At 40.5% G+C, this 24,286-nt stretch overlaps 1 protein-coding gene across 3 annotated transcripts in view; it reads right to left on the minus strand.

The window, feature by feature from the left end:
• The window catches only part of GRTP1 (growth hormone regulated TBC protein 1), a 34,542-nt gene extending 14,082 nt beyond the window's left edge, over positions 1-20,460 (minus strand). Inside the window, exons 1-5 of one of the 3 annotated variants that reach the window (XM_077173347.1) lie at positions 20,340-20,460; positions 17,234-17,385; positions 11,168-11,326; positions 3,645-3,769; positions 1,816-1,912 (exon numbers count right to left, since the gene is read on the minus strand). In XM_077173347.1, coding sequence (XP_077029462.1) covers positions 1,816-1,912; positions 3,645-3,769; positions 11,168-11,273 — 328 coding nt within the window. In that variant the 5' untranslated portion in view covers positions 11,274-11,326; positions 17,234-17,385; positions 20,340-20,460. Of the gene's footprint in view, positions 1-1,815; positions 1,913-3,644; positions 3,770-11,167; positions 11,327-17,233; positions 17,386-18,862; positions 19,068-20,339 lie in introns of those variants that run through there. The other 2 variants (XM_054654338.2, XM_077173346.1) reach the window with 2 other exon arrangements.
• Between the last annotated feature and the right edge of the window lie 3,826 nt (positions 20,461-24,286).

The raw sequence follows: 24,286 nt of genomic DNA on the forward strand, positions 1-24,286 counted from the left end.
AAAACTGATTCCTAGTCTTCCCTCTGAAAACCTGGAAAACATTCAAGATCTACAAGATCTTGAGAGGTGCTTCTCTGCTTCCCTAACAAATAATTATAGGGCTTAAAACTGAAATGTGCAATATCTTGCACTTTTAACAGAAAGGCAGTAATTATTTACCTGAGTTGCTTTATGAATATGGTCTGATTCTTTCTCTTACATATGCACACACAGTATTTCATTGAAATTATGCCAATTATTTTATCTGTCATGCTTTGACTTTTATAAATATACAACTCAAACTATATTGGAGAGTGGTGGAAATAAAAGGGATAAAAATATTTTTTTAATTCTGGAGCAGGGAAAAAGAGCATCAGCAACAAGTTTTCTGTCAATAAAGCCTTGTATTATTCAATACAAATATTCATACTATATAGAAGATTCATATTGCCTAGTTGGACAGAGGCTAAAGTCAGTAACAACAATCTTGTTACAGAAAAGTAAAAATATACCTATAACTTGAGTAAACATACACCTACTTTATACACAGTAATTGCATTTCATGTTATGAGTTTCTTCTCATCACCAATGCTACCTGCCTAAGATAAAGTCAACAGCTAGGAGGGAAAAATAAGAACAACTTTTGCCACAACTATCAGTAAAGTATAGAAGGATATATAAAAACGAAGGCTTTATCAGAAAGTGAATTAGTTTCCCTACCAAAAACGACAAACAAAATTCTGACTCTACCTCCTTTGCCTCAAAAAAAGTGTGTAAGACTATGGAAAGGATTAACAGCAAGAGTTTCCACACACCACTTCACAATAAACCTGCCTTTTACTGAGTGCCTTATCCCTGACACAGTGATGTCAAAGCAGACAAATATCCATGCAAGGCAGGGGCAGGTCCCAGGACAGACAGCAGCACTGTCTCCTACCTGTTTGCAGAGCTTAGAGCTCTCAAGGCTGAACAAAGCAACAGGCAGTTGATTTCTTTAGACTATTTTTACAGCTTGAAAGTAAACTTCAAGGCTGCATAACGTTAAATATTTGCAGACTGACTGAACAAGTCATAGCATTCCCTGCCTGTCTCTACTCTTTCAGTCTGGAAACAAAGTCCAACCACTGTTTCCACACAAGGAAAATCGAAGTTCCTACATGGTGTGTTCAATGTAAAATAATTTCTTACAGTCATTCAAAAGCATGAAAAGAATCTTTCAGCTGTTCTTTATTTCTCAAGGTCTTTCCTTTCTATTTAATAGGGAACTAATTTTTTTTGGTTGTTTAATCTTAAACGTGAGCAGACAGAAGAAAAAGTGAAAGTTTCAATCAACCTTGACCAGTACCTAGTTGACAGTGTCATACTGAATTCCACCTCCAACCATTTGAGATAAAAATCTGTGCAAAAGCAAAACTAGGCCAATAAGGAGTCAGTCCTCCATTTTCTACTGGTCTTCCAATGAGACCTTCCACCTACATTAAAGGTGTATCTGTAGTCAGACTGTGCAGTGCTCATAGGAATTTACGATAAAACCATTCTCCCTCTATAATTAAATCCCAAGGAAAAAACATTCCCAAATGCATTTCACAGCAGTAAAAAATATAGCTGTGCCTGGTCTGCTTCTGGTTTTAAACTGCCTCACATGTGCAGTGAGGTTCAGCTTATACATGGGGCAAAATTGATTGTGTAAACACCTCCTGCAAATCCAGAGATCCAGGCAAGAGAACTCAGAGAGCTACTGAACAGACCAGATGCAGATATTGTCTACAGCTGGAGAAGAATGCAAAGATAAAAGCCAAGCTCCAATATATGAATAAAACTATATTTTTAACATACCAGGCAATATTCTTCCAATAAGAGCATCTAGCAACCAAAAAGACTCCTCTTCATTCTTTGTAATAAGAATCAGGTATCCAGCAATGAAGTTCATGCCCTGAAATAGAAAGAAACTCTTAAGATAAGTGTATGCATCTCAAAACCTATCTTACTTCTTTTGATTAAGGGCTCAATTACTACAGTTCTACAAAGTCTGCATATTCAATCAATTCTAGTAATGAAGGCCACTGGTTGAGTAACCTGCTAAACCTGCACACAAGAATTATTAACAAAGATCAAGGAGAGGAAAATTAAAAGAAAAGGCTTAGCAGTCTATACTTTCAATTTTGCCTTTTTTTTTTTAATTCCAAAGCCCAATTCAACTGAAAGTTGCTTTGATCAGAACCCAAACACAGCTGTATTAGATGAGCACTACAAACACAACAAACCTGCAGGTAGATAGTGAGGCTACAGGAGGAGAATGTCTGACCCAAACACATAAAGTAAAATGTTGCAGTTCCAGCAGCTTTTAGAAGTTTTTGCTGCTTAACTCACACAATGGCTGTGTACAAAATGTTTTCTTCCATAATACCTCCAGTCCTCCATAGATACATATAATAGCACTGATCCTGTGAGGAGACCAGATGTGCAAAGAAGGGGTTTTTAAGTGTTCTTCTTTCATTAGCCCATTAAACAGGAAAGGTACCAAAATATTTTATTAACAATTGGACATGTAGAAGCTACTGTGGTTTAGAAGTTGTGTGTTATGTTGTGTTTAGCCACCTCTATACAGAAACCTGACACTTGCAAAATTGAGTATTCGTAATTCTACCCCTTCTGTTATTATCAACATATTTTAATTATATTTTCATAAATATGCATTACTGAAAATAATAGAAATCATTCATCTTTTGAAGAATAGGAGAAAATTTCTGTACAAAAACTAGTTGGGGTACACAAGAAAAATTTTTTTTTCAGAGACTTCAGTGTACATTTAAGTCCCTTTAAGTCTTCTCCTCTCAAGATTTAAAAAAATACTGTTCATATTCTTTCAACTTTGGAGTAGTTGTATTTATTACATAACTTTCTCAGCTAAATTGAGTTACATGTTAGGAGACACATTCTTGCTCAGGAACTGGAGGAGACAGGAGCGAACTTAGTAAGTGAACTGCAAGCACATTTTGCTGATGACAGTGCCTGCTTCTTTAAGATCCCTAAAGACAGACACTTTTTTTCCTTGACTGTCAGACTATCATGAATCAACTTATGTTCTTTGTGTCCCACAGGAAAACTTTACAGTACTTGACAGTGACAACAGAAGCTTTCTTGAGCTGCCATCAAAGCAATATCAGGTTGAATTTCAAAGAAATTTTCTTCCTACTTGTGTTATCTATACTGGGAGATGGCACTAAATAATGCTACCAGCCCCCAAGTACACGATGCCACATTAATTCTGGTGTTTCTGTACTGTGAAAAATGTGACAGTGAAAACACAGGAAACTGAGATCTTGATGCCTTGTAGATACCAAGGCCTGTCTGGGGAAAACTGGCAGGATGAGGGAAAAGCAAGCTCGCTCCCTCTTGCTCTCCAAAGCAACTACTTACGTTGCAGTTAACAAATGGAACCAAAGGGATCAAGCTGGCTACAAGAACAGCCACTGAGAAATTCAGAAGGATATCTGAATTTGCCTGAAGCTACTCATAACCCTGCCCCTCCCCGCCCCCCCCCCAAGCCCAGTTTATAAACAGAAATTAATTGTGGGTATGCTTCTGAAAACACACATTCAAATGGACAAGAGCAGTTAGCAGTGGTGCAATGCAGCATTGTTTACAGAACAGTGATTACCCACCTGACAATATCCTACTGCTTTATTGTGATGCCCATATGCTACCAATACGTTGTAGAGTGCGTGCTGCAAACACGGATCAGCAGTTTTGCGGAATTTTACATTATCTGGAAATGTTCTGTTCATGTCTAAACAAAAGGGAAAAAGACCAAAATTAAGAGCTGTTCCTTGTCAGTTTCCAAAAAAAACTTTTATAGGTCTTCTGAAGTACAACTGAAGCTTCACTATAGTTCATTGAGCTGTTTTGGTGGATTAATGTTAAGAAACAGCTTTACCTCCATTATGGCTAAAAGGGCACTTGCACTCAAGGATAATCTATTCCTAGAAAGAATAATCCTATTAGCGTACAGAAACCAACTTCAAGCAGACCTAAAGAAATTTTCCTGCAGATTGGACTCCCTCCATGTCTGACTGCAAAGCCTTAAATGAAAGCAAACCAGGTATTTAGACTGACAGACACAAGACATGCCAAACTTCAAGTCAAGTGGCATGACATGAGTTTGCCTCTAGGAAAGCACATTCTCGTAACAAATCAGATGAACTTTCAATTGACTTACTCAGTGAACTTCTACCAAACAGTAGCAGCCAAAAAAACCCATACCTGTTCCCACAACTGCTGACTTCCACTTAAAAATCCCTTTTTAAAATTTAACTTTATCCATGATGTGATCATGAGAAGATTTGTATCTTCACTGGGGCAAGATCATCAAGAGTGGGAGTGGTTTCTAATAACCAAGCTGCAGAGCACATTCCCACATGCTTCAAGCTCAACGCTTAACCAAGTAAGGAGTATGCAATTACTGAAATTTCCAACCATTAATTTCTTTCAGCCCAAACATTAATAGTAGCATTCATCTCTCCTTACAAAGGTCTAAAAATTAGACATGCAAGTTTGAGCTAGTCACCCCAAAACAGCCCCTAATTGCTAGAAAAAGCAGGCAGAGGTAATTTTTGGTCTGCTTCACTCCATAAAGAGAAAACACAAGGTCACTGGCACAGAGCTGTGCATCTGATCTTTAAACAGTATTTTTCTCTCCAACTTAAATGTCTAAAAGTAACTCTGCAGATTTTCAAAACCCAAGAGTTATTAATAAAATATGAGTAGTTGTTTGGGTTATATTTAACAACAACAAATTGGGTTAAAGTTAAAAACCAACTTCAGTAACAGCACTTCTGTAGAGATCTTCATGTCCTAAGAATTATCATTTTTATCAGCCTCTTCCGGCATAAAGGAAGAAGTCTGTTACAGCTTTGACACAAAGTTCAGCTATAAGCAACCAAAGGAAGAAAGCTCCCCAAAATCATGAATAGTGTAGTGGAAGTCACATGCATGAAGAAGTTATCACACTAATCGCTATTTCTTCCTTTTAAAGGGAACAAATCATTTGCAGGAAAATATTTCACTTCACCTCTCATCTGTATGAGAAGAAAACCACAAGGAAAAAGATGATTTTTGAGAGGACCTGACCAACAGACAGTTGCAGGATAAATAAATTTATTTTGTTTCTTCTTGGTAAGCAGCATAGTATTTGCATAATCAGAATTTATTCTTTATTTTATATTGTATATTATTTAAAGTATATGCGGAATGTTACAGAAAAGATTAATGCTGAATTTTAGCCATGGCTCTTCTCCCCAGCTACACAGAGAAAGGGTGAGGGGAGAGTAAGAAAAGTCCATCACATACAAAGTAGGGACTACTCAAACTGAACTCATCTGTAATTTCACAGCCTGCAATTGAGAGAATCAGCTGCAACTTGTTTTCTGATTGCAGAGCATGTTTTTTCCCCACAAGGACTGGGGGAAGCCTTCCCTAGTTTTATGAAGGATTTAAAACTATATTTAGTAACAATATTTTAGTTTAGGGTGAGGGGATAGAGAGAAGAAACAAGATACAGGAGCTAAAAAGCTTTACCCTTAATAGAAGATATGGAGCATGGTCTTACAGGACTCCTTGTGCCAGATTATTCCTTTGAGCACAAGAGCAGAGGATCCCATTCCCTCTCCATCCTGCCCTTTCTGCTCCATTTGCATGCTCTCCCTCCTCTAGTTCTGAGGCTACTCTGACTCAAGGTGAGGGAACTCAACCCTCCACAGGCACACACAAACCAATGTTTTACCATGGTGCAAGATGAGGGTCAGAGATGACTTGAGGCAAATGGAAGGAGCAGGCAAGGACTGTTCTTTTGGCTTCACCATTTAAATATATCCACTTTAATCCATCTGTTCCAGGGGAGACATACAAACACCTCCTTCTCATGCTCTGCACAGCCTACCCTCTGACCTACTGTCCATTAATTTACTTTGCTCTTAATAGACATTACTGTCCAAAGGAACACAGCCTCAAACTAGTACAGTTTGGGGGGGGGGGGGGGGGGGGGGGAATGAGGGTTCTTTTCAAACAGTAAAATGAACATTAGAATCTTACACTGCTAGATAGTCATAATTCTGGGATTTATCTTTTCATTATGTATAGATCTGCTGCTTATAAATAAACTAGGTATGAGAGCACAGAACCAGGAAGGAGGTCACAATGAAAAGACTAGCTACTCTTTTGTAGTAAATTCAGATTAAATCCCAATAGCAATTTTTTTACAATCTTTCCACTCTCTGAGCTGGCAGTTTTATGCTGCTATAAAACAAAAACTATCACCAGCTTTCCTGCTGATTTATCTCTGTGCAGCAACCATGAGAAGACCACTGGATTCTTTCTTCCCTCTCATGAATCTGCAGTATTTCAACCTCATTCAGTAACACAAACAGGCAGAATACATTAGCCTCAGTTTATAAAACAGATGTCTATTTTGGTACCAAGAACTACAGTCATTGATGCTATTTCTGGAGCAAAGAGATTGGAAGGCACAGTCCAGAAAAACAATGCTTTTAGAACCCGTCTCGTGCTTTTCCTACTTAGGGTACTTCAAAAGTCATGCATCTACAAGGCAACCTTGACACTGCTATCTCATCCTTCCTTTTTGTCCTGATCCCAGCCAGGACAGAGTTCATTTCTGCAGTAGCTGGGGGGGGTGTGGCTATAGGGCCTGGAGGTTGTTCTATGCCACCTGACCAATGCCAGGGCCCTGGGAAAGGGACTGCCTTCCAGGGAGAAGGGGTTCCATCCAGTTGAGAAAGTTGCAGAGGGAGCCACCTGGTATTGTCTATTATCCTTTGTTTTCTTTCTGTGTGAATTGTTTTATATACCTTTTGTTATTAATATTGTTGCTGTTACTGTTCATTTTCTTATTTCATTGCTGTTTCCAGTAAATTGTTCTTACCCCAACCCATGATCTTTGCCTTTTGTCCCTCCAACTGGAGGTGGGGAGAGGAACTGGCACATGCTTTTAGTGGGAGTGCTAAATTGAAGAATACATTTCCTAAACCATGGCACCTTTACTTTCATATCCTGGGTACTTCCCACTCCAAGACACAGGTGGTCAGTAAATTACACAAGTATTTTTATAACATATCCTACTCCACTTAAGTTCATTTTTTGCCACTGCTACATCTGTGATGCACATCTGCTCTGAAGAGCTTCCAGGCAGGTGATCTTTTCTTTTTTTTACATAGTAGAGAGCAGAGCAAAAATTCACTTCAACTGTCAACTACAAGCACTCAAAAACTCCACTGCAAATAATGAGGTTAGGCCATAAACTGCAACTTGTAAAAACAGTATACTTAAAGGGTAGTTTAGATTTGTTATAACTGGGTGTTTAGCAGTCATCCTCAAGCTTTTTCCTGCCATACCTGGAACTATAAATTGTTTTGGAGGCTTGGGGAGTTTGTTTGTTTGAAGTTAAGGCCAAATTTTTCATTAACTAAAGTCAGAAAAGCTGACCCTCACAACCCCCACTACCAAGTAACAGTTCAAGAGCTTTCAGCAATCAAGAAAGCCAACAGGGTTAGGATTTCCTACAAAAGAACAATATTGTCACTGTATAAATCTGAGAAGCACATGCATAAATTCCAATCCCCTTCATCTCCAAAAGATGATACCAGAATTAGAGAAACTACAGAAAGAATGGCAACAAGAAGACCACAGATATAAAATGGCTACCTTATACAGCATAAACCCAGGTGGATAAAAGCTACTTAGTTTAGAGGGAGATGATTAACAGCATTGAGACTGCACAAATCTGCAAAATTATGTGCAAATTTTTTAAAATTTTTTCCCATCCAGCATTATTAGATACAAACATGCAGCATTTCTTGGCAACTCTCAAAACAGCAGATAACTGGAGACTAGGAAAAACATTCTGAGGAAGTGTCACTACACACTTTACTCCTCCAGTTCTTCCTTCAGCTGTTCTAGTAGACCAAAGACCGCATGAGGCAGCTGTTTGGATATGACCTGTCAGGGCTCCTCTAACAGAGAACCACAAGAGCTGACAGTGTTCTTCCCCTTCCTCTTGCATGGTTAAATGCTTTAAACTCACCTGAAAATTCCCAACTTCCACTCACAATTTCAGAGATGCTTCAGAGAAAGCTTCTTAGTGCTTTGATAGTAAAATATTCCCTGTCTCCAGTGAAATGGCAGTGACCATTGTTTGAATTACTGTCACACAGCACAGCTCAAGCTCTGGGACTGACTGATAAGTATGACATTGTAGGCTTCACAGCACCTACAATTCCTCATCATGAAATGTAAGAGTGGAAACACAGAATAGCTGCATGTACATGCCTGAGCACTTGCAGACACAGACACACTTCTGTCCAATAGCATGTTTTTCAATGGGGAGAAAGGATGAGATACAAGAGCTAAAATTCAGAACAGCCCAGCCTAAAGGAAGCTTACCCCAAGGAAGCTACAGCTTAAGAATCCAGTCTTCCTGCACCCAGCATGTCACCTCTGCATTGTAGGACAGCCACTTCTTATCTTACAACATCATTTGTCCTACTAAGCTTTCATAGAATAGGGCATGAAAAACAAAGTGTTGCTGGCACGCATGCCCTTCTAAATGTGTACATAAACTAAGACATGAAAATTTAGACACCTGCATTCTTTTAGCTCTTTTTTAATGGTCAGAGTAAGAAGCTTGCTCCCTCCTACATTTTTCTTAATAAACAAAAATGTTCAAAGAGCAAATACCATATAAAACAAAGTAGCAACAAAGCTCATCAGATCAGGATCAGGAAGTTAAAGGGCAAAAATGGTGAAAGAACAGATTACAGATTTAATTAGCTGAAAGACTTCCGTTGCTATAAAGAAAAATCTGATTAGTAAAAGATTAGACCATTTCTTCACACAGTCTACCTGCCCTTTTTAACTTGATTATACCACATCAAAGACTTTCCCACATGAAAACTAGTTTCAAACATACATGAAAATTGTTTGCAGCTTCTGGATATGTGAAAGAAAGAGGGACACATTGGCTCTTACACATTTTAAATTGAATTTGAAATAAAGTCTTTGGTTGGCCTTGTCCTCCTGCCCCTACCCCAGGAAAAAAGAAAAAGTGTGATTGCTGTTCTCTTGTTTATAAAGCCCCAGCACTATGCTGGGCTGTAACTTCACAGCTATGGGAATATATACCACACTGTTGCCTGAAAATTCTGGAAACTGCAAATATGAAAGCAAAGAGCAGTACAATTCCACACTTTACCTTGCTTTATTACTAAAAACAACTACAGTAATGGGAGAACAACACTTGAAGAAACAAAATCAAAGTCAGGCAACAATTCACACTGAAAGAGTCCTCAGCCAAAGCCCACTATAAAATGTGCACAGTCAACAGGAGTGTATGTTCATTAAACACACTAACCACAAAGTTTACATTCACCTTAAGTACTTTGTTCCTTTCATCCCTCCTATGTCCACATTGGTTCTTCCTTTCTGAAGGAGGAGTGTCTGAGGTCTTTGTTATATTTTTTCCCCTCCAATAAAATCTTCCAGGCCATTTTTCTTTATCTTTTCCTTCACTTGCTCCACATTAATTTTCTCTTCTGCAGTTTTCCAGTCAATGCAGTAGCTCTTCCAAAACTTTATTTATTTCCTCCACAGGTCACAAACAGATCTTTATCCTCGCCCAGTATTTTTCCTCCCCCACAAAAATATTTTTATTTCATTTTAACCTGTGGGGAAAGCCACCTACAGACCCTTCCTGTCTTTGTCTAGTACTGGAAAGAAGTTGTTTTCAACTCTCTCTCGCAGCACTTTTACCCCAATTGAATAGTTTGATGCTTCTCCAGACCCTTACCAAGGTGGGCTTTAGAAAGTCATCTTACTAGCTCCCTCTTTATTCATAGTAAGAGCTCTACCGTTTCTAGTTCTGAGCAGGATATAAGCCTGCAGATTTCTGGCTAGTCTCCATATTCATAGGAACATGAAATTTATGCTCCAAAATACCTTACTAAGGCGTGTAGTCCCAAAAGCCCAAAGTACTGCTGTTGTGGGGAAAGGCAGAGAAGAAACTCTGCATAAACCAGAAGGTTTTGGATGCTTATCCAACTTGAATAAAAATCCACAAGACCCAAACTTTAAGTACCTGGGGTTTTGCAAGAGGAAAAAGACAACCTGCCTTTCTAACCAAACAACCTCAGCATTGTTCTGGAGCAGAGCCCAGCCTCTTGACTTTTTAATTAGACAATTCAGCCAATATCAGCTTGGCCACAAAGGCTCTGCTGCAGCAGGTTTCAGGACAAGTATCACTTACATCAAATTCCTACTTGCTTGTCCTCACCTACTGCCTTTTTCCTCCCAGTGGGCCAGCCTAAGGTCTGGGTGCCCTTATACCCTTCCATCAGTAATGGCCACTGATCAATGTTCACAGAAAGCATACATGAAAACAGTTTAGTAGAGGAGGGGTGTTTCACCTCCTACATTTCTCCCAGGGATTTACATTTAGTGTTTAATATTTCATGCATCGAGTGGATTCCCCCACCTCTCAGTTTATCAAATTCCTTTTTAAACCAGTTCATACTTCTAACCTCCACAGCACAGTAACAAGTGCCACAACTTTTCTAAACCTGCAGCACAGTAAATTTCATTCAGTGTCCTTGATTCTTATGTTACAAAAACCAAATAACAATTGCTCCTTATTCAACCTCTTTGCACCATTTATAATTCATATAAATCTATCAGCAGCTTTTTCTTAGCTGTCTTCTTACTCAACCTGAAATCCTAGCATACTTCACCTGCCTCATATGGGCCTCTGTGCTACATCTTCAACCAACCCTGCTCCAGTGTCCTATGGGACAGAATTAAGGAGAAACAGACTCAAAGGCAAGTGTCATGGCTCAAAGTTACAACTCTTCAATCACTTAGATGACACTGCAATGTTTTCTAGTTTATTTCTTCTCAAATAATTTCTAATCTTTCTTAAAAGCATTCCTTAATGCTTTTAACCACATGGTGAACCTGGAAAGATCTGTTCTGTTAAAGAGCTTATGGCTAATCTAATTTAAGTGTTAATTCAGCACTTAAACCACTACTACAGAAACATTAAGTTTTCCATGACATAACTTGATCTCTAACATTTAAGGCCATAGGATGGATAAATACGGATAAACAGCATTATCAAGAGAATAACCTGTTTTGATTGCTTCAAGCAGCTTGGCATTCTTCTCTCCTTCAAGCAGTCTGTGGTAATACCCAGGGTTTTGTTCCATGTTGGTTTGGGCCCCACTCACAATCATCCAGACCAATGCACGGTGTTCATTGGGGATGCCTTTCCTGATATATCTCTTCACTGCAAGACAAGAAGTTTGGTTTTGTTTGTTCATTTTTAAAGAAATAAAAAAATAACCAACTGTATTACTGGTTTTTAAATGAACAGCCTGAATTTAAGAAGTCAGAGGAAAACTCTTGACTGGATATTATTATATTTTCTCTCCTATGCTACCATTTTAGGATAAGCATTTACTTCTCAGCTGCATAGTATATTTTAGATTCACTCCTAAGTTCTTGTCACTCAGACTCCCCCCTTCAGATCCTCACACTCAGGTTTTCCTCCCTCCTCTCTTCCTTTGTGTGGATTTTGAGTCCTCTCCCCTTCTTCTGCTTTTCTGCATAGAGATACAAACAGCAAAGCTTCCCCCTTGATCTTTGTCCTTTTTCATTCAGACAAGCACTGACTTGACTTTTCCTACATCACCAGTGGCCTCTGAAACCATGGCTCTGCCCATTTAGCTCTAGCATCAATGGCCATGTTACCATGACCCTAGGGCTTCAGCTCAGCACCTGACCACTGAAGTACAACAGAAACTGAGGATTATGAAATATGTGCCTCCGGTCTAAATGAGCCCTGGAAAAACTGGAGTGATGTGAGTGAGCAGCAGCTGACTTTTTCCTAGAATAACTGTGGAAGTCTTTTCAAATCTAAAGTAGCTCTTATCTCCTGCATCATTTTCATCATAAGGGTGTCCTTCAGGGTTTTTTTTAAAGCAGATGATTCAGTGTAAATAACTATGATGCAAAATTACAGGAAGAAGCATCAGGCTAATGACAACGAAAGCAGCCTCCTCCTGGGAATGGTATGAAAAATATTAATAAGGAGTCAATGCTGCTTATGGGTACATAATCCTAAATCAGCTTTACCTTTTCTGACCCAAAAAGATAGCTGAATGTTTGAGATTCTTCTTTTTTTGCAGAGAAGAAAATAACAAATGAAACAGACATTTTGTACTAAATGAATCATGTTGTATCAATAAAAGCATCAACTTCTCCTCTCTAAATTTTATGGGACTCAAATCCAAGTGGGGATTTTTATTCCACCCACACATTACCATACACAGTATCACTACCTAGCCAGGTTTTATTGAATCACACAGTTCTGTAATAAATGCTGCCTAAATTAAAGGCCTTAGAAACAGCAGAGTGAAGCAAGGTACAACTCAGCCAGACACCTTCCAAATACATTCCACCTAATTACAGCTGCCTATCCTTTAGGACCCAAAGCTGCTTTCCCTGTGTCACCAACATAAAGATGCACATATAATGAGCATTTCACCCACCTAAAATCTGGTGTTTTCTCTCAAAAAAACCCCATTAGTAATAAATGCCTGGTCTGCAGTTTTTGTTTAGCTTCTCAATGAGGATTTATATTACGTGTTACAGACTCTACAGTTCTAGCTCTGAAGTTACCTTAACTACAACCTTCTTTTAGACTGGAAATAATTCACTTGTTTCCATGGTGGTTTAATAATCCCCACTTCATCTCTTTTACAAGATTTTGGACTGTAATGCTCAAGAAATCCTATAAATCAACATAGTAAATACAGAAATGACTATAAAGAACTAGTTCCATTTAGGTTAACAAGGGACATTCAGATGAGCCTAGAAACAAACTTACTGCCTTAAATATTGGGTTATGGCATTTTAGCACATAATCACAGTGGCATTTTTTTCTGGAACAGCTGTAAATTCTGGAAGCATAGCCAACATTGATATCCAACAATACATATGGACAAGCCATTGACAGTGGCACAAGGGGAAAGCAGCCTGCAGCACAGCACACACTCATTATTCCTCAGTGTCATCATTCTCATGGCAGTAGACAGCCAGGAGCTTGTACCACCCCAAGTGACTATTGACCCAGCTTCCTCACTCCCTGAGGAATGCAAAGCCCTTTACATTGTGCTTTTTTTCCCTTACACCATTATAATACTTGCTAGGATCTGCAAAGTGGCATTCAGAAGCAGCAAAATAGTTCTGAAAAGGAGGACAGCTGCAGTTTAATAGATATCATTTATATGTGTAGATAGACATAGATATATCATATTCTATAAATAGAGTTGTGTTTATACAAATATATATATACACATATAAAAGCTCTCTTCCACATTATCCTTGGGAACTAAGAAGCCCACAAGAGCAGTTCACATTGCAGAATACTCTCCCACTGTAACATCTGAGAACTTTCCCAGATGAAGCCAGATTGTACATGGGTCTCCACCCATACATCCAATACCAGTTATAAACCAAGGGCTTGATCTCAAAAGTAGCACTGTTGAATACCCCCAGGCCCTGCACACAGAATCACTCCCAGGACAAGCATAGTAGGTGGTCTAAATTCTAGACCATACGCAGGTAAGAAATATCTTCAGGCAAAATTTTGGCCTCTGTTCATTAACAAAATGTGAAACATCAATTTTTAGTGGGGGCAAACTCTCCCCCCCTTTCATAATTCAATTGCCTCTGACACTTGGTGCCAGTTTCACAAGTTTAGAGTCACACTTGATGAATGTGGTTTCCTTTTTACAAGAAAAAACAGCTACCTAACAGGGTAGCAGTCTAAAAGTGCTAAGTACCTAAAGTAACTTTCAAGAGAAAACTATGCAGAAAATAACATTTCTCTAATACCGTACACTACTTACAGTAACAAGATGTAAAAATAAGTAATTTCAACCTGCCTGTCCTTGTTTGATGGTAGAATATGAGAATTTTGGAGACTTCTGCTTCAAGGCAAATGTTGCATTGCCTTTTTCCCCTATTAGCACTGTTTCACTCTACAGCATAGACTCAAGTTTATGTAGCAAAACATTTAAAACCAAAAATTATCTCATCTTAAAAATATTTTTTGAGAAGCATCTGTACATCTACACTTTCAGGTACTAACAATTATAGTTGAATGTTGAGGAAATACATTTGTGCCCTAGAAAAAAAATTCTGTGGAAAAGCTGGAAACAGCATACGAGGAACTGAAAGCTTTATTTCATGAATACATAACAGAAAAAATCAAAGCACATAAGCGCTGTAAAAAAGTTCCAGCCAAACTGACTTTCCTTCCACCAAGCCCTGGAACAGAAGTGCTCATGTTATAACCCTGTTTAATACATTTATTTTTCCCTTTCACTGTATTTTATCAAAGATCAGAAAGTATCTTCTGCTACTGGTCACTTTTGACTAGCACACCCAACAGCCAAATTCCTTTGTGTAGCATGATTTTGGGTGAGAATTAGAATAGTTTGAGCAATTATGTGAGACAGGTTGTTTCCCACCTGTAAACAGAGCAGAAAGCTGTATTTTGGTCCCATAAAGACAGAGTTGAATGAAACGAAGAAAAAAAATTGGAGGATCTCAGTAGTGGCAGAGGGAGAGAGAGACAGAAAGAAGGGAAGTGACAAACAATGATTATAAACTCTCATGTGCAGTGGAAACAAGGTGAAGATGGGGGGGGGGAGGGGGGGGGGCCAGACACGGACACAGCAAAATACCAGAAAAATAATAAAAAGGAAGAGACTGGAGAATGAGTGAAAGGAACTGTCAGCCAAATTCCCATGACCCACCCTACCAGCAGGCTGCAACACAGAACAACAGAATGCACTGCTTAATTTCCATTGTTAAAATGTGGTCTAATTCTTTTTCTTTATAGTGGAACAGAATTATACACATACAAACCACCCTGGATATGAGGCAAACCCAGCAGCATGTGAACATGCCACATTTCCAAACTGGAAAATTAACAAAAATCATCACTTCTTCCTGATGAGCTTCTCTGTGTGCAGACAAATGGGTGTGGAACTACTGAGATAGCACACATACACTGCCTCTCTCACACCTACTCACAGCAGGACACACAACATTGGTTTGGTTCACAGCTACTGTGTTTGGGGAGGGAAATGGCAAATCAAATATTCTTCTCAGTTCTAGCTTATGACAGAGCCAGCAGTTCTGACCAAAGCTTCATAGCAATGAAGTCAGGTCCTGGAGGAGGAAATTCAGTGAATAACCAGCAGAGCTTCTGCTATTTGCCTGCAAGGAAATCACTGCATAATCATCTTGCAGGATAAAGCACACACCTGCTTACACAATTCCACGTGCGTGTTACAGAATTCAATCTTAGTACTGAAATGAGAAGGGAAATATTTAAAAATCAGTAATTGCACAGGTTAAGCTTTCCCTCTCCTCCTCTGAAGTATCAGATGAGGCTAATGCAGAAAGCTTTTTGTAACAACTCTGAATCTACACTCAGACATTTCCTCAGTATTACTTTTTCCTGTCACACTCCCTGCAATTACATGTATATGTGAGAATCCATAGCCTAGAAATCCAGGTATCTTTAGCAGAAGTCAGTAACATCAAAGGTGATGTACCAGCATGTACCAGCCCACAGGACTGATGACAGTCCAGAGCCACTGCCTGTGTCCCCCTCAGTGGATTTACAGAATCCCAGTTTCCACAATGAGCAACCTGTTGGAGACAATCAAAGGCACATTAAAGGCTGCTGCCATTATGTGCCCCGTGGGGCAACATGACCATTGGTTCTGAAGCCTGGTGGACAAGTTGAGAGATTTGGTCAAAGTTTTGGCTCCAAAATAAGACCAAAGGCATTCCCACTGTTAGTACCACCGTAACATACTGTTTCTAAAATGCTAGAACTGGGAACACAAAGAGAAATGAAATGAACTCATAGAAATTGCTAAAAGCTGCCACTGTTACCACTCACACATTAAGAGAAGGGCATGAATCAAAACTGAGAGTATTCTTCCACAACTAGAAGACAAAGTTGTGCAAAATTTCAAAATCCTCACTAATTTAAAATGGCATGACATTCTCACTACATTCAAATTTGACCCCAAACAAAAACATATTTACATTTCTAAGAAAAAATAATATAGTACAAGTAGATACTTTCTGGTTAGCAGCATATGATCTAGCAGTTATAGCTCAAACCTACATTTTCTGGAATTTCTCACCCGTAAAACAGACATCTGTACACAAAATACAGTGTTATATTTAAAATGTCTCACTAGTTATCATCCCATTTCTGGTGCCAAGGAAAAAAAACAAACCCAAACCATCAGGATCACCAGTGCACCTGCAGCACATCTCTATATGTTACTCAATTTTTTCTTAACTTTCTTCAGAGAACTCTGCCAACTCCAAAAGGCATGCAAAGAGAAAGCAACCTGATAAGCACCATTTACAGCAAACAGATGCTTATATGAAAAACATAACCCAGAGAGAGAGTGGGAGGAAACTCCATCCTTTAGTTTCACAGGATTCTTTAACACCTTCTGACTCTCTGCATTTATTTCTACCTGTATCTGTTGCAAGATAAAACATTACTAGAGGTTTTCATCTTCTTTGAGGCAGACATTAACACTTCCATCAGCATTTCATCCAGTGTTGCATTAGCCCCTGCATTAAGCTTGCTTTCTTCACTTCTAATGGCATTTATCATCAGTTCTTAGTACACAGCTTTTCAGCTGCATGGTACCTGTCATTTTAAGAAAGGAGGATAAGGAGATCTAGAAAATCTCAGCAGCCTAAAGAACTGTTAAAGAGGCAGCAACTGAGAGCCCCAACACCCTGATCCCTGGGGTTCAAGACAGCATCTCTACATAATGCCATGTCTTTTTAAAGATAGCACAGAGTACAATACAGCCAACAGCTGCAAAACAGCATCTTGGAGTGCCAGTGGCCACAATAGCTGGGTTACAGATGTAACAAGATAACAAAATATTCCTGTGCTGAAGAGGGAATACTCTTTTGGAAGGTTTAAATGAAATCCCTCTAAACTTGCTTATGAATTATTACTGTTTATACTACTGATTTTAATTTGAAGACAGAAATAGTATTCAACACTTAAAAATACAAACCTATTGAATCCTAACATAATGCACTTTTACTTATAAAGAGACATGAAGCTCACCTTTTAAACTCTTCTGTATACTGTTATTCCCCTTTAGGAGCTTGGACCATTTTATTGCTCTTCTAGTGAGTACCACTAGGTATCTGGAAAAGAATGCTTCATAGGATGCATAATCAAAGTCTTCTGGCCTCTCAAACCCATATGGATCAACCCTACAAAATAAAAAGAATTCCTATAAAAATGTTTCTACATACCTACAGCTGAAGAAAAAAAAAAAGGCAAGTATGCTTTAAATAACTTCCAGCTGCTATTTCTAAAAGCAGCTCGAGACTCCCTCCTCCCAGCAAAAGCTTACTTTACACAAACTGTTACACTCCATTTAGCATATCAAAGCTGTTTAAATAAATTAACTTAAACATGCACTGTTCAGTCAGTTTCACAGATTCACTGTTTTTTTTAAGTAAGGAGTTTTTGGAGCAAAGGACCCATTGTGTGCGAAACTGGCACAAAATTATGGCCACATAAAAGTCAGGGAGGTATTTTTCTCCAACACAGGTGAACAGTTGAAAAGTATGAAGTATAGCACAACAGCTCCAATATGGCCTGAATTCTCTTTCCAGACAGTTCTGTGCAGAAAAATGACAACAGAAAGTACACATGTAACAAGTTACAAAGGCTATTTTTTAAAGGGTTAATTTCTGAAATTATCCTCAAGAAAATATACAAGATGGAAAAAGACAAATCCTTGTGTTGAGCTACTTTCTTTGTGTGAGTACCAAAATGCTTATTCTTTTACTTTTTACAATTGTTCAAAGTTACAGCACATTATCTCAGGCAGCTCAATAATGACAGAGTATCAGAACTGCACGGCTAATTCCATTCTAATAGATCAACTCACCTTGCTAAATTATATTTATGGCAACTTCCCAGGGTGCTCCATACCTGCAAATTATCACCTGAGTACAAGACTCTAATGGGCTTCGCAGAAGTTAAACAGGCAGAGGGATCTGTCCAGTCAGACAAGGTTTCAGGACAGGCTTCAGGATTTAACTTCCCGAAACACTGCCTGTTTCATTCATGGCGAAGGAATCTGGCCATGGAGCAGCACTGGCACAGCCTTGGGAAAACTGGCTCACGGGAGCGTCACAGGTAGTAAAGCATGAATCACATGAGGAACAATTAAATATTCAGATCCCAAATCGTTATTACATTGTTGGCTGTTTAGAAGAGCACCTTAGTATTCATTGTCACATCTGACACGAAACCCACAGGTGTAAAAAGCACCGAGACCCCCGACACAGGTTTCTCTGAAGACACGGAACATGAAACCACACACACACAAAACCTCCTCACACGTCCATCAACACACATCTCCTATTTACGACTGCGACTGCCCAGGCAGCAAGTACAGATTAATTTCATGCTCCACTCCATTCCCAAAGTAGAAAGGGAAAACAAAGAGGGAGGACGCAGGGTTTTAGGGGAGCCGCCTTCCCCGGCTGCCCTCGGGCAGGGAAGGTTGCGGCGGCCGCTCGGCGCCCTCAGCCACCAGCCGCACCCGGGCCGCTCCGTGGGGGCTTCCCGCGGCCGCAGCCCCCGGCAGGGCCGGCTCCGAGCGCCCGGGGAGGCGCAGCTCACCCTCCGTGCGCGGCCGGCGCGGTCCGAGCTCAGCCCTGCCGGCAGCCCTACCTGTACGCCCAGTCCCGCCCGTCCTCTCGCCTCGCCATCGGCCGCCCCGCTAGCGCCCGGCCGGGCGGGAGCTCCCCAGGCCGAGCAGCGCCGCGGCCGCGGCCCCGCGCCGAGCTCCGGCTCCCCAGTTCAACTCCCTACCGCCCTGCGAGGGGCGGGGGCGGCCGCCGGGACCGCCCCGTGCCCGTGCCCGGGCCGGCAGCGGGCAGGGAGAGCAGGGCAGGGCCGAGGAGGGGAGGGCAGGGTAGGGTAGGGTGGGCAGGGCAGGGCAGGGCAGGGCAGGGTAGGGTGGGCCGGGCCGGGCCGGGCAGGGCAGCTCCGCGCCCACGGGGCCGGGCCACCTTCCCTGCCCGGCCAGCTCGACTGGGAGACACGGGTCTGAGGGTGATCCCGGCTTATATTTGTGCACTTCATATTTTGCTCATATCTTGGGGGAAAAAAAAAAAAAATTCAAATGTTTTAGCACGAGGGAAATGTCTCGCTAGTACGAGATAGAGTGGTTTCAGGTACAGCTCTTCAAATCCAAGGAATTTCCCCATAACCAGGAAGAAAAGGTGGCTGGGTTATTATTTAAGTTCACTTTGCTGGTTTGGGATTTTTTTTCTCCAAAATCATCACAATCTTCTTTTTAATTTTCCCAAGTTATTCATTACAGCCATAATCACAGAATATTCTGAGTTGAAATGGACCCACAAGGATCATCAAAGCCCAGCCCCTGGCCCTGCAGAGGCCACCCCAAGAGCCACACCATGAGCCCTGGAGCATTGTCGGAATGCATCTTGAGCTCTGTCAGGCTTGGTGCTGAGACCACTTCCCCTCTTCCAGTGCCCAGCCATCCTCTGGGTGAAGAACGTTTTTCTAATACACTGAAATATTCCCAACTTCAGCTTCTGCTGATTAGTTTCCACCGTAAACTAACATTCATTTAAACATTATTTAAATAATAAATGGCAGATTGTAAAAACTGTGGTGTAATAATACAGAAAATCATATTAAAAAACTAGCTTCCCTATTTCCAGAATTCACCTCAAAAATTAGCACACTATTCTTCATATTTAGAGGTCTTGAACAAAGCTGGAATTCTACAAGGACTCAGCCCTAACACTGCAAAACAGAAGGGAGAGAGCAAAATTATATCTCTGCTTATCCTTTTTTGAATAAAGTTCTGACTTTGCACCCAGTAAAGTGCTTGGAAAATTACAGCTACTGCTGGGGAAACATTATCTTGTTCAGCCAGCAAGTAAGAGTTGCTGCAGACAACAGATGGGATTTCACAAGGGAGATCAACAGTTGCTCCAGCACACTCTTCAGGAAAGCTACCTTCCCTCTGCGGGATCACAGGCGATCACCCACACAGAAATGTAAAAGTAGTTCAGCTCCAATGGCAAGGGAAAGAAAATAAAGAGTTTGTGCTTGGTATAACTGACACTGCAGCGCTGTGAACATTTGTGATTGTTCAGCAAAACGTAATTATTACCTTTTTTGTGCGGGAGGGCGGGAGGGGGTTCCGTGCTCCAGCGGGCATAGGGCTGCTCCTGCGGGAGGGCCCTGCTCCGGTTACCGTGCGGCCCCACGGGCCGGCCGGGGCACCGGCAGAGCCGGAGCGGGATTGCAGCCCAGCCCGGAGAGCCGGCCGGGCCGTGCCAAGCCGGGATTGACTCGCTGCCAGCGTTGCCTTGGCGGAGCGTAGGCAGAGCACGCTCAGCAAACAGCTCTGCCCTGCGACATGGCCACGCTCTCACAGAAAATCCTTGGCAGAGGTGGGAATAGGCGGGAACGTTGTCCCACGGAAGAAAAGGAAGCCTCAGTTAAGCAGAATATCCTCTTCTCTTCTAAATCCTGAAGCCACAGGCTTTTTTTAGGTAACAGAGTTATACTTCATCTGTCAACATCAGGCTCTTTGGTGCCTTTAAAATGGAGGCATCAAAAGTTCCCTGCAAACAGCATATTGTTTCTGCGATTAATTAAGGTACATCTGCTGTGCATCAAAGGTATCCTTGTCTATAACACAGTGTCCTTTTACTCAAGCCTCAAATGTTATGAACAGTTTCTGTTGCTCTAACACAAACACAACTGTGTGGCTGACTCAGATTTATGCCTGTTACACACAAAATCTCCCATTAACAATGCTTAGGTTATTAATTGATTATTAGAAATAATTCCTAAATTTCAGCACAGTAATTGGATCTCCATATTTTGTCTGATAATATGAGCCAGCCCACTGGCAAGAGAGAATACCTTGGTTGTCCTTCCCAGGGTATCAATGCTGCTCTCTTCTGGGCAGATATCATGTTGCTTTTAAAGGCATTCAAAGAAACTAATGCATAAACCCTCGAATCTGAAAACTGCTTTGGTGGTGTGATCAGCAGAAAAAGATACTATTTACTTTTGATCCTTTACTTCTGAAGGAGCTGGTGACAGTGGCAGAGTTCAAAAGGGTAGGCTTAGTTCACATTCAGAACAGTGAAGCTCACAGCCTTCCTATCTGCCATCTGGTGCAAAAGGAAATACACTTTATATATAAAGTTCTCCCCAACCCCTTTTTGCATCTGAACCTTATCCCTGAAGTTTTTACGTTATGATGAACGTGTTTGGTAGAAATTCTCATGGTTCTGCTCCCAGAGTAAAATAGTGACTCCCTTAAAATAGTGACTTCCCTTTAAGGGTAGGCATTTAGACGTGCTCCCTGCAAAGGCAGATGAAGACAGCAGATGAGTGTTTCACAGGCTGAGGCATTCAGAGCTTTGCTTGTCTCATACCCTGCATTTTAGTGAGCAAAGCTTCCCTTCTTGTGTTTGCAGAGCAGTTGCTAAATACCAGGATGATTCTCAGCCTTATCAGGAATTATTCTGGAGTGGCTTTATGCTTCCTAACACTGTGATATATGTGCTACATTACCCATGTTTGATGTATCAGCAGTGCTGAAATATGGTTCAGCTCCTCATATACCACCCCACAACCATTTGTTACTCTTAAGACCAGAAGTGGAGAAGAAGTACCAGGAGAAAATCCTCGATAATATTTGTGCTGGAAGTATTCCTTTGACTGCCTGTGGGAACGATAAAGATTCTTTATCTATTCAAGAATGACAGAAATTTATTTATTATTTTGAATATCAGATATGTGTCTGGGTTTTTTCCCCCTCAGGTTCTTTTTTGCTGGCTTCAGGGAGGCCAAAGAAGAGAAATTGTTAGGGGAAAGAAAAGCACTATGGGACACAGAAAAAATAAGTTGTGTGTGAATATAGGTGTACATGGATATAGTGTGCCTAATATTTTTAAAACAGCATGGGTGAATCTGTTCATAAGAAATACCGGTAAGAAACACCATTTCCAGCAAAGGCAGCAGCTCTGCTTTTAGAGATCCAGACAGGAATTTAAACTTTTAAAAAAATCTTAACTGCTTACAAGATGGTTTAAGAGCCCTTTTAAAAAATATGAATGCATCGACATTGAAGAAGAGACAAAAAGATAATTCTCACTATAGACTGGGTGCTGAAGGGACAAAAAGATAATTCTCACTACAGACTGGGTGCTGTAGTATCCTAAATAAGGGATGAAAGTCCCACAGCATACGTGGCTTCCCTAGCTCATGTGATTTTCCATACAGCCACTCATCTTTGTGTCTGTACTTAGTTAACCATGCCACACAAGTGTACCCTCCTTCCTTGCAGCTCTATATTTTGGCTGGAGCTATTTTCCCATGACCTGAAATAAATCTGCTTTTCCATACTTGGGGAAAAACAGTTAAGGTTAAGTGTATTTGGCAGTATAGAGTATCCAGTAAGAAGTAAACATGTGTATGTGTGTGTGTGTGTGTGTGTATTTATATACCATATATATAACCATCACATCCAGACACCTTTAGTTCCTGTTACAACCAGCCACCTACCAAGTTTAGTCAATCCTCACCTACATATGGATTAAGGCTCTCAATCCATAATGAAATGTAATGAAATGCTGAACTTGTTCCATGTTTTTGTCCCAGCAAATTGCATCATGCTTACATAATTGTAGTCTGCAGGCCTGATTAAACCTGTTCACATTGAATTGTTCCATCAGCATTCACTGAACTTTAGAACAGACTGCATAGCAAGGACAGAAATGTATTTTTAAAGTTAATTTCCACTATTCCCTAAAGGCTTCACAGCTTCATGTCTATGAAGGTTACTGGCTGTAAGGACAAGTTACATCCACGTGTAGTCTGGGAACCGCCAGTATTTTGATTATTCTTGGTATGACTGTGGCCCTGGGAATCAAAGCATACTGATAACTGCATCTATAAAAAGGAGCTCTAAAGCTTGCTGCATAGCACTGCAGCTGCCTGGAGAATCAACATTACCCATGGAAACCTCTGCAGAAGGGTTTCTGCACCCAGCTGCCAACCTCCAGCTGCGTCACAAAAGAAGGCTCAAGGCTGTAAGTGACAATGCTGGAAACAGCAGTGGAAGAGAAATTATATGGTAGTGCCCTCAGTGTGAAAAACACAGCAAAATTATAGGTCAGAAGTGATATGGGAAAGGCACTTGAACATTATTAGCAGGAAGCGTTCCTAAGGCAGGGACAAGAGTGTCCTTAGGAAAAAGGTCAGCAGCTATCACAGATCACTAACCCAGCAGTGTGGAACTGAGTAGAGCAGGAGGGAAATTAATGAATCTACCTTAGGTCAAGCTGCAACTCTGTAAAACATTTTTGTTATTCAGCTGACAAAGTGAAGTATTTTCGAGATGGCTTTGTTCTGTTTATCTTGTTTTTCCTTATCTACTTCAATGATCATGAGGGATGTGCTGAAAGCCCTCTAAATCATGCTGCTGATGTTTACCTTCCTGGCTGCATGAGTACAAGGCTTATAACTGGACTTTGACATTTCATAGGGAGAGATGGTAGGCAAGATTGGAGATTATTAACTTCCTACTTGTGCAATCCCCTTTTCTTTCTTATCCCCAATTGTGAAGGTACCCTGCCTAGCAAATTTGGTAGCTCAAATATCTACTGATTAGGGATGGGGTTTAATTTGGATGTTCTCTTCCTACTATGACTTCACATCTGTTCTTAGTTGAGAAAAGTTAAGGAAAACCTTCTCCTGGCCTTTGATGGCTTCTGCATTAGGATTGCTCTGCAAAGACTCAGTTGTCTCAAGTAGTATCCCAATTGGTAAGAAACAGGAAGAATTATCATTACAGGTCTTTAAATACAGTATTTGCATATAAATACATAGTCTTAGCTGTGAATAACATTAGCTATTTCACTTAGTTGTCTCTATGCAGTAAGGAGTTTCTCTAGAAATAATGCATTAAATAAATTTTAAAAACTCCTTAAAGTAACAACATGATTTTGTGTAAAAAGAAGAAGGTATATCTACCCACTCAGGAACAGTCATCAATTTCAACAGGGAATAAGGATGAGTTTTGTAGGAGCACAGATG

This window comes from Agelaius phoeniceus, chromosome 2 (assembly GCF_051311805.1).
Source record: "Agelaius phoeniceus isolate bAgePho1 chromosome 2, bAgePho1.hap1, whole genome shotgun sequence".
Taxonomy (NCBI): domain Eukaryota; kingdom Metazoa; phylum Chordata; class Aves; order Passeriformes; family Icteridae; genus Agelaius; species Agelaius phoeniceus.